Below are 11,221 nucleotides of genomic sequence, written 5' to 3' on the forward strand. Positions count from 1 at the left end.
GAGGACCTCCTTTTTAAATTTCTGCCTAACTCTCTGTAATCTCCCTTCAGAATCTCAACCTTTTCCCTTCCTATATTGTTGGTTCCAATGTGGACAATGACCTCCTGCTGGCCCCTCTCCCCCGTGAGGACATTCTGCACCCTCTCTGAGACATCCTTGATCCTGACACTAGGGAAACAACACACCATTCTGTTTTTTTCTCTGCTGGCCACAGAAATGTCTGTCTGTACCTCTGACTACAGAATCCCTTAACACAATTGATCTCTTGGAACTTGACGTACCCCTCGTTGCATTAGAGCCAGTCTCAATACCTGAAACTTGGCTGTTCGTACTACATTCCCCTGAGAATCCATCACCCCCTACATTTTCCAAAACAGCATACCTGTTTGAAATGGGTATATCCACAAAAGACTCCTGCACAAGCTGCCTACCTCTCTTACTCTTCCTGGAGTTAACCCATCTATGTGACTGTATCTGAGACTTTCCCCCCTTCCTATAACTGCCATCCATCACACACTGTTGCTGTTGCAAATTCCTCATCGCTTCTATCTGTCTCTCCAACTGATCCTCGATCTGATAAGATTCACATCCAACAGCATTTATGGCAGATATAATCTGCAGTAACCCTTAAACTCTCTTTAAACTCCCACATCTGACAAGAAGTAGATATCACTGCAAAGGCTATTTTTGCTCCTTCACAATCTACAGACCCAGAAAATAACACCGTCTTATTCCTCAACAAACACTGCCCCAGGTTAAATTAATAACTATGGCTTATATTTTAAGTTTAATCAAGAGACTTATCTCCAAAAACATATAATCAAGAAAGCACCCACTGTACTCACTAATACAACTTTTCTCTTGGACAGACTTAAACCAACAATTAACTTATCTGATTCTGTGCTGTGAACTTCGCCCAACAGTTCCTCCAAGATTAGTTGTGAATTTCACTGTTTGTTAATTTTCCACGATGCACTCTGATGTCCAGTGATACACGAATTCAAACAGCAAAGACAGTAACTTGCAGGTTCTCTCTCTCTCTCTCTCTCCCCTGCACTGTCCTCACCATGTGCTTCCTTTGTCTGCCCTTCTCCCTTTTAAACTGCTGTTGTTTTGACTTTTTATTTCCAAAGTTCCAAACCAATGCAACAGCATATAAAACAGTAATTGCTACTCCTGGAATTCGAGGAAATCACCTCCAGCACCTAAAATACCTCAAAAAAAGGAGGAGCTCTTACAGCCAGAAATTTTCCCCGTCCTCCATCTTGGATTACCCAGAAAGTCCTGCCCACAAACCTTGATCCCATGTAATGCTGGATGAAGGTTGGGAGGCTGTTTCCCTGTTTAATTCCTTTATTCTTTACTTTGATGAAGTACTAAACCTAGTAGGCTCCAAGGACTCTCTGGCTGGCACACAGGACTCCCATTTCCACCTGCCACCCTCAGAATGAAAATCCAAACTTGTACTTAGCACCTGAACTGCTTGTTACAAAAACGTAATTTATTTAAAAGAACAGCAACATGTATTTATATTGGAATTTTAATGTTGCAAATGTTTCTCCGAAGAAATGGATGATGTGGGATAATTGATGAGTTAGGAAAGTTGGCCAAAAGCATGGTTCAAACAGGGGGAATTGAATAAGCCTTCTCAAGGCTGGGAGAGTTGGTAAAGTTTTGGGGATTACAAAAGAGAGTGGGGACGAAGGCAATTGAAGGCTGTCACTGATGGTGGAACTTGGGAGGAGAAATGCATGAGTCCAGAGTTGGAGAACCAAAGAGTGCTGGTAAACAATAGGTCTAGAATGTACTGCACAAGTGAATTGAGAGAGGCGACACAGATTTAGAAATGAGGACAAACATTTTTTCAATAAATGGACTGTTTGATGTAAGCAATGCACAAGTGAAGATTAGAGTTGTGCTGGAAAAGCACAATAGGTCAGGCAGCATCCGAGGAGATGCTGCCTGATCTGCTGTGCTTTTCCAGCACCACTCTAATCTCGATTCCGATCTCCAGCATTTGCAATCCTCACTTTTGCCTAATGCACAAGTGAAGTTAGTGAAAAGGATATTAGACAAGTCTGGAAGAACAAATATTTTCTTTTAATCATTCTTAGACTGTGACTACTGTCAGCAAGGTCAGCATTTATTGTCCATTCCTAATTGTACTTGGGGATTGTAGTGTGTGGTAGTGCTACTGGACTAGTCATTCAGAGGCTATACTATTTCTCTGGAAACCACAAAGCAAAATGGAGCTTTTAATTTCAATTAGTTAATATTTCTGAAAGAAATGGCTAGTCTCATTAATAATTATCATGAAACTACTACATTGTCATAAAAATACAACTGGTACACAATAGTCCTTCAGGAAATCTACCATCCTTATCTGTTCTGACCTACATGTGACTCCTGGCTCACAGGTTTGTGATTGACTGTTAATTGCCCTCTGAAAGAGCCTGGCAAGTCCTTCTGTTCTATCAAAAAATTACAAGAAAAGTCAGCCAAAGCGAAATAATGAATTTGAGCAGTGGTAAAGTCTGAATGAGAGTGGAGGTAGATAACATTGCTGAAGGGGGGGGGGGGGGCAGGATAAACTATGTGTTTGAAGCTCATTTGTTTATTTTTTAACATCAAGATAGATAAAATGTAAAAATTAAATGAGTGCTAAACTGAAGTTCATTTATTTTGTGTTTTGAGTATAGCATATTCCATGTCTATTTGGAACGTAAACAATTTTGTTTGTCATTTATTTCTTTGTGGTTTATGCAGAAACATCAATGCCTTTAACTTAAATAAAAACACAGTGCTTCAGTGGTATGACTCCATACAAGCCTTAAATCAGGAAATAGGTAAGGATATATGGCTGAAATTCCTGAAGAAGGGCTCATGCCCGAAACGTCGATTCTCCTGCTCCTTGGATGCTGCCTGACCTGCTGCGCTTTTCCAGCAACACATTTTCAGCTCTGAAATTACTAAGAGCTTTGATTTCCTTTTGGTAGCATGCTCATTAACAGAATCACACAAAATTTTAATGCTTTTTCAATCAATTGTAAACAAGACAAATGGGCATTTGTGTGTATTGCTTCATCAGACACTGGCTTTAATACTGGTTTAGGAAAGTACTGGATCACTAGGACAAACAGACAAAATGCTAGAGGAAAGGATACATAGAGCTATGGATAAGACTTTACACAAGTAAGGTCAGAGGAAACATATAGCGGAGGTTACAAAAACTTGAAAATCAACTGAGATAAGAGCAGGAGGTAGACTATTCTATGTAATAAATATAAAAGAATAAAACATAAATGGTCAGAGACTCAATGTAAGTATGAAATGATTTAAATCTCAAAACCCAGAAACAATTAATATGAATTAGCTAAACTGCCTGTATACTGTGGATGAAACAAAATAGGAACAGAAAACAATAATTGGCAGTAAGAGAACAAATGTAAGAGGATTATCTAAAATTTGGCCAAATTAAGGACAGGGCTAACAGCCAACTTTTGCTTGTTCTAACTTTTTCTCACTGTGGTCCCTATCCCTATTTAAAATTCTCACAATCCCTCTGTGAGAGTAGGCTGAGGAGTGAGAAGTCCTATGAAGAGCAGAAGGCAGGGTTGGAAGACCTGTAAAGGGAAGGGGCAGAGTCATGAGGCAACCTCAAAATTTCAACTCGCTACTCTATTTGGGGTCCCGAGTTTGGGAAAGCTTGTTTAGGGTCAGGGAGTTCAAAACTAGGAGGCATTTTTTAAGGGGAGAAAGATTTAAAAGGGACCTGAGGGGCAACATTTTAACACAGGGTGGTTCATACGTGGAATTAACTGCCGGAGGAAGTGGTAGATGTAGGTACAATCACAGTATTTAAAAGACATTTGGATAAGTACATGAATAGGAGACATTGAGAGGGAATGGGTCAAATGCAGTTAGGTGGGGCTAGTTTAGTTGGGAAACCTGGTCATCATGGACAGGTTGGACTGAAGCATCTGTTTCTGTGCTGCTATGACTCAATATTTGGAAATAGTAGAGGAAAAATGAAAGGAAGATAGGTTGGCTGTAACAATAAGAGGCAACACACTTGAAGCAGAATGAAGGGAGGTAAGAAATATTATAATTAAATCAGAATCCTAGTTAACCTTGTCTGGAATGCTTCCAATGCCAGTGTATCTTTCCTTAGCATAAGTGGACCAAAGCTTTTTGCAGTATTCTAGTTGTGGTCCAACTTATGCCTTGTATAAAAACCTAAATAACTGCAGAAGCTGTAAATCAGAAACAAAAACCAAAGATGCTAGAAAAGCTGAGCACATCTGGCAGCATCTGTGAAGAAAAATCCAAGTTAAGGTTTTGGCTCCAGTGACCTTTCCTCAGCTCTGATTTCTCTTGACAGATGCTGCCAGACCTGCTCAGCTTTTCCTGCAACTTTTGTTTTCGTTAGTGCCTCGTATAGTTTTAGAAGACTTCCCAACTTTTAAACTCCATTCCCTAGAAACAAAGGCCCACAGTTAATTTGCCTTGCCTGTAACTTGCTGCTTTTTGTGTTTCATGCACAAAATACATGATTTAATATGTATAACACATACCCATAATATATGTCTTCCTGGGACACTTGTAGCTAACTGTACTGGAGATAGCAGGGTAGTTTCTAACACATCCTCTTCAATAATCTTCTATGCATGGTAAAGACGACTTTTGGAGGATTCTTGCTGAGAAAAGATCAAGAGAAACAGAGAGAGAGAGTGAGAGAGCGCAAATGGCTGTTGCTTCTTAGGCATGTCAAATTCTCTCTGACTGAATTCAAAATACAATAGCCTTACTCCACCCACAAACTGGACTATGAGAACTCTCTCTGAACGTTCTGCAGACTATATGATTCCATCTGAACTCCCTGTCCCTTGCAGATATAACATCGTTGCTGTTGTGTGCAGTGCCTTTTCCATAATGAAGTATCCTTTGTTTAAAAGTTCAAGATATGTTTATGTGGGTCCCCATAATCTTTTTTTAAAAAAAGAAATACTATTTGGATCACATAATTTCATAGCAATATTTACAAAAGAAATTTGGATTTAGGAAACAGAATGCAAGTTTCACAACTTGCAGATGCCATCAAACTGACAGTATATCTAACACCAGGAAAACTAAGACAAATCACAGTAAAAGTTAATAAACATTTGGAACAGGTAGTGAAACAAAAAATGCTTGGCATACAACTTGACAGCTTATTTAAATAGCAACAGGTCTTAATAAGGCCATTAAAAATACAGTGAAGCACTGGGATTCATTTCTACAGGAGTACAAGTTGTGTTCAACTTGTAAAAAACCTTGGAGAAAGTGAGGACTGCTGATGCTGGAGATCAGAGTTGAGAGTGCATTGCTGGAAAAGCACAGCAGATCAGGCAGCATCTGAGGAGCAGGAGAATCAATGTTTCAGGCGTAAGCCCTTGAATAAAACCTTGCTGAGCTCACACTTGGAAAGGCGTACATAGGTCTTTGTATTACAAAATTGAACGTAGCATAAAGTAAATTTACAAGATGATGCTAGAAGTGATGAGTTGGAACTATCTGTAAAAGTTGATTGGGCTAAGATTCTTTTCCCTCGTAAAGAAGAGGATTGAGAGTCAATTTAATAGAGGTTTTCAAAATTCCAAATGTATTTGATACTTTGTATTTTGTTACAATCAGGTAGCTCCATAAATATTTTTCAAGTTTGTGGATCAAAGTAAAAAAAATATTTTGGGAAGAATAATTTATACCAGCATGAAGTTATACAATATACTTAACGCAATAGAGAATATTCTAATGTAACAATTTTTTAACATTTCTTTTCTTTCTAGAAGCTCTACATATTCAATATACAAGTAAATTACACGCATATCATGAAAAAGTGTATCATGAGTGGATGACAGAAATTGACAGGTCTGAGGTGGGTGCATTTATTAAAGTCATGCAATGTTGAAGTGACTCCCTCAGGAACAGGCTGTTGAATTGTTCAAACAGCAAATTGGGAGGTATGGTCTATGTATTATTGTTCAGATCAGGAGATCTTCTCTCTATATAGGCACACGTGTCTCCTTTTGTGCCTTGAAGGCAAGGGGAAATGTTTGATTCCATCTTTGGCAGGACAGACTTGATGGGCCAAAGGGCCTCTTCTCTGATGTATGATTCTCTGTTTCACAACACAGTGGCTGAGATTGACTGGAAGTTCCAGTGTTTTTCTGATTTGCAAATGAGTATCAGTTTTGATTAGAAGTTGACTTCTATTGGAAGGATTGTCAAAAAGAACAATAATATTGATCCCAGCATAAATTGAATGAAGTGTGAAGGGTGATTAAAGATTTTGAAAACTAGAAAGAAGAATTAGAATAGACCTTATAAGAGTACATTTAATAGTTCAGATAAACTGGATTTAAAGAATTGGAATCTGTGAACAGAACTGGAAATGCATTGAAATTGAATCTGTAATAGATATTAACAGCGTATATTTATATAGACCATGTGTAATAATAAAGGGTTCCAAGGGATGATGGGGATTGGTGGCAGGATAAATAATGGAAAATATTGGAATAGTCTACCAAGCATAATAATTCTGTAGAATCAAAAACACTGGGGCCAACTAAAATATACCAAAATACTGTAATGGCACACTTGGTGCATCTGGAATGAAGTTTGTGAATTGAGTGACTATTTATGCCCTGAGTTTTCTCATATTTGTACCTTAAAACATTTTACACAATTTTTTTTTAAAAATGAGGCTCTATGCCATCTCGAAAAGAAAAGGCCAGATAGTCTTTTTTATATAATATTCTTTGCTGCACTACCTTGTCTAGATTTCGCTCATGGCCTGCAGTATTAGCAGGGGGCTTGATTTCATAGTAGAAGCGTGGAGAATGGAGGGAGGGTGGAATGATGAAATATTTCCAGCCCCATGATGGCAAGCAGGCAAGGGTGGGTCAGAATATAGCAGAGGAGCTGCTGTGGGGGTGTTGCTGGCCCGCACATTCCTACTGGCACGGTGGCACAGTGGTTAGCACTGCTGCCTCACAGCGCCAGAGACCCGGGTTCAATTCCCGACTCAGGCGACTGACTGTGTGGAGTTTGCACGTTCTCCCCGTGTCTGCGTGGGTTTCCTCCGGGTGCTCCGGTTTCCTCCCACAGTCCAAAGATGTGCAGGTTAGGTGAATTGGCCATGCTAAATTGCCCTTAGTGTTAGGTAATAAGGGGTAAATGTAGGGGTATGGGTGGGTTGCGCTTCGGCGGGTCGGTGTGGACTTGTTGGGCCGAAGGGCCTGTTTCCACACTGTGTAATCTAATCTAATCTAATCTAATCTAAAAATCTAATCTACTGTGTTTCTTTTGGCAGGCAGGGATCCAGGTGGTTTGCCCACATCAAGGGCAACCAATTGAGCTGTTTATAGACCCAATCAGGTCAGAATTTTCATGGCATTGTGGCATTTTGCTGCTGGCATTACGAGCCCTGCTGTAAGAGGGTGCCATCAGCTCCATTTAGACAGCTTCGGGGTATCATTAAACTCAGACACTCAACATCACATAGCAGAGGTTGCTGTAGAAAAGGCCCATACAATGGACTCGAGGAGTTTCCCTTCAAGTTTGAGGTGTTTAACTACATCGCTCTGAATAACTTTAACTTTTAAAGACCTGCTTCCAAACCAGTCTGCCTCCAGGTATCCTTGAGTCTTCTCCCTGCCTCAGGAATCCCTGCCTCTGCTTGCGGAGCTGCCGAAGCTCCAGACTGCATCGCGCAGGGGGGCCATCAGCAGTGAAATCCTGCCCACCACCCTTGATGGGAGGGTGAATGTCACGGTAGCTAATTTGGAGGCTGCACAGCAGAAAAATGGCTTTGTTTGGTGCATTGTCGGTAAGAGCAGGCTTAGCTTCCCAATTTCAGATTCCGAAACCCCAGGGAAAATCCACCTTGGTGTTTTCAATGCATAATATTTCACTCAAAAGTCTGATTTTAGCTGAACTCCAAATTTGAATTTTTTCCATTGTTCAAACCCTATTGGAAGTGTAGGTGATGTACTGATTTAAGCAAGCAGCCGTGGTCTTTGCATGTTCCTGAGGTAACTTACTTCTGTGTGAATTTGTACAGTAAGGTATGTACATAATGTTGTAACTTTTATTACTCTTACTGTATAACTATAAATAGCTGGTTTATTTATATCGATTTACTTTCTATCCGAGTAGTTTGGTGGGTGCTGTTTACACAACAGGGCAGATTTCAAAGCATCAATGTACAAGCGCCATTGATTTACAACACATCAATGAGGAGAGCATGATCAGTGTGAGTGAAAACAGCATATGAGTGAGCCAAGTTAGTATAGCCAGGATATCAGAGGAGGAAAGAAGATCTTTAATTAAGGTTTATTGCAAGGAGTAAAGTCTCCAAAGGGAGAGGTGAGTGCAAGAAGATAAAAAGTGTAGATTTAGAGACCAATGAGTCCAGCAGTGGAGTGACTTTACAATCCATAATTTGACGTGAGTGCTGGAAAAGCCGCCAATAGATGAGTAGGATTGGTGAGCATTTCTAGTGTTTAAGGTAAAGTCGTCTTTTTTTTAAGTTTTAAGTTATTTTCTTCTCTCCTCTTCCTAAAAATAGTTAGGTATAAGATTGACACAGGTGTTTTTACTTAAAAAGTTATAATAAATTGTAAAGAGCAATAGAATGGAGAAATAGTAAAGGGAAAGCAGGAAATGGCAGAAGAGTTGAATAAATACTTTGCATCAGTCTTCACAGTAGAAGACACAACAGTAGCATTCCAAATATATTAAACCATCAAAGAGAAAAATAAAACAAATATGCTATCACCCGAGAAAAAGTGCGAGAGAAAATAATTAGGTTCAATCAAATGTCTCTTCGACTTTATGGGTTGCATCCTTGGATATTAAAGGGAGTAGGAACAAAGATAGTGGTAGTAATCTTCCAAAGCCACAGAGGGCTGGAAACCTGCCAGTGTTACATCCTTCTTCAAAAAGAGAAGAAAGCAAAAATCAGGTCACTATAAAACTGTTTGCTTAATAACTGTTGTTGACACCACAGAGGAATCTGGGGGTCCCTGTGCAAGAATTACAGAAAGCTAGCATCCAAGTGAATCAGGTAAAAGGCAAATGGAATATTGGCCTTTACTTCAAAGGGAATGGAGTATAAAAGTAGGGAAGAAAGTGAGGTCTGCAGATGCTGGAGATCAAAGTTGAAACTTTATTGCTGGAACAGCACAGCAGGTCAGGCAGCATCCAGGGAACAGGAGATTCGACGTTTCGGGCACAGGCCCTTCTTCAGGCCCTGAAGAAGGGCCGGTGCCCGAAACGTCGAATCTCCTGTTCCCTGGATGCTGCCTGACCTGCTGTGCTGTTCCAGCAATAAAGTTTCAACTATAAAAGTAGGGAAGTCTTGTTATAACTATTTAAGCCTTTGGTTAGACCACATCTAGAATACTGTGAACAGTGTGTTTCCCCTTATTTGAGGAAAGATAAAAGGCATTGGCGACGGTTCAGAGAAGTTCACAAGATTGATCCCCGAGTATGGATTGATTTTCCTATGAGGAGGGGTTCAGTAGGGTTAGGCATGTACACATTGGAGTTTAGAAGCAGGAGAGGTGACCTCGTGAAGATAGATAAGATTATTGGGGGCTTGAAAGGGTAGATGTTGAGAGATTGATTCCCCTTGTGGGAAAGTCTAGGACTAGAGGGCATTATCTCAGATTAATGAGTTATAGTTTTAAGACAGAGATGAGGAAGAATCTCTTCTCTCACGGGACAGTGTGAGTGTGGAATTCTTTACTGTAGAGTGCTGTTAAGGCTGGGCAATTAAACATATTCAAGGCTGACAGAGACAAATTCTTAATCGGTAAATGTATCAAAAGTTGTGGGGAAAATGCATGTAAGTGGGATTGAGGATTATCAAATCAGTCATAATTTAATTGAATTGTGGAGCAGGCCAGATGGACCACATATGGTCTTACTTCAGTTTCATTACAGCAATGCTGCTGAGATTGAGTCAGGCAATCATTCATTACTCAACTACCCAGTTCTGATATGACCTGAAAGTGGAAGTAGAACTGTTGGTGCCCATGATACCCTGTGTTACCCTTTCACTACATCACAGCAATACTGATGATGACAAAAGGAATTCTTTTATTTATTCTTGTTTGTCAACTTTATGCAGTTTTAGTCCACATGGTGTGACTTATTCTTAATACCTTCCGAAGAGGCCTATTAAGCTAATTTTAAAGATATCAATTTCAGAAGGCCCACCAACGGGATAGGGAACTAAATATAACTTGTTGAGAACAGGCATTAAAAGAAATGAAGATTTAAAACTTGACCTTCCCAAATAGCCCATTAAAAGGGAGTGAAAAATTTTGATTACATTCTTCAGTAGTTACAAGCTGGCCATAGTACATTACACAATTTTATTATGTTTTCAGATACAGATGTTGGAGTTGCTGTACTATGTTGGGTTAGTTTCTGCATTATTTATACTGGTCTTTGTTCTATCTTGTGCTTCAGGAGATACTCGTGAAGTCAAAGGTGTGTACAAGAGAAGAGGCCAAACAGCTAATAATTTCTGACTTTCTTCCAATTATTGGCAATTTACAACGTGTGTTTGAAAGTGAGCAATCCAGCGTCGATGTAAGTGTTTTATCTTGAACAGTCACCCTTAGTAAAATGTTCATGGTGATTGAATAAATAGGCAGGAGTGTATGGGCTGGCAGACTGGGTGGTCCAAGTCGGAGATCATGGGAAGCATGTCAGGAAATAAATTTAAGGCCAGCTCTGACTGAAGGAATGAAATTCTTCTTTTTCTAGCAACTGTGAAATGACTTTGGCGAAGTTTCATGGTGAAATGGGAAAGAGACAGTAACTTTAATATATCATGCTTTTATTAAAGGACACAAATTCAAACTAATGTCTCTCTTGAGAGCTACTGTCCCAAGCAATACATTCTATTTCAGTATGGAGCTGAAAATGTGTTGCTGGAAAAGCGCAGCAGGTCAGGCAGCAACCAAGGATCAGGAAAATCGACGTTTCGGGCATGAGCCCTTCTTCAGGAATGAGGAAAGTGTGTCCAGCAGCTAAGATAAAAGGTAGGGAGGAGGGACTTGGGGGAGGAGCGTTGGAAATGAGATAGGTGGAAGGAGGTCAAGGTGAGGGTGATAGGTCGGAGTGGGGGTGCGGCGGAGAGGTCAGGAAGAAGATTGCAGGTTAGGAA

General features: G+C 40.0%; 1 protein-coding gene across 2 annotated transcripts in view; it reads left to right on the forward strand.

The window, feature by feature from the left end:
• Positions 1-11,221, forward strand: part of LOC122564934 (coiled-coil domain-containing protein 180-like) — a 106,032-nt gene that overhangs the window by 15,215 nt on the left and 79,596 nt on the right. For both annotated transcript variants that reach the window (XM_043720426.1, XM_043720427.1), the window contains exons 3-5: positions 2,767-2,846; positions 5,826-5,914; positions 10,519-10,641. In XM_043720426.1, the coding sequence (XP_043576361.1) occupies positions 2,767-2,846; positions 5,826-5,914; positions 10,519-10,641 (292 nt within the window). The remainder of the gene's footprint in view (positions 1-2,766; positions 2,847-5,825; positions 5,915-10,518; positions 10,642-11,221) is intronic.

The sequence above is a fragment of the Chiloscyllium plagiosum genome, chromosome 30 (genome assembly GCF_004010195.1).
Source record: "Chiloscyllium plagiosum isolate BGI_BamShark_2017 chromosome 30, ASM401019v2, whole genome shotgun sequence".
Taxonomy (NCBI): Eukaryota; Metazoa; Chordata; class Chondrichthyes; order Orectolobiformes; family Hemiscylliidae; genus Chiloscyllium; species Chiloscyllium plagiosum.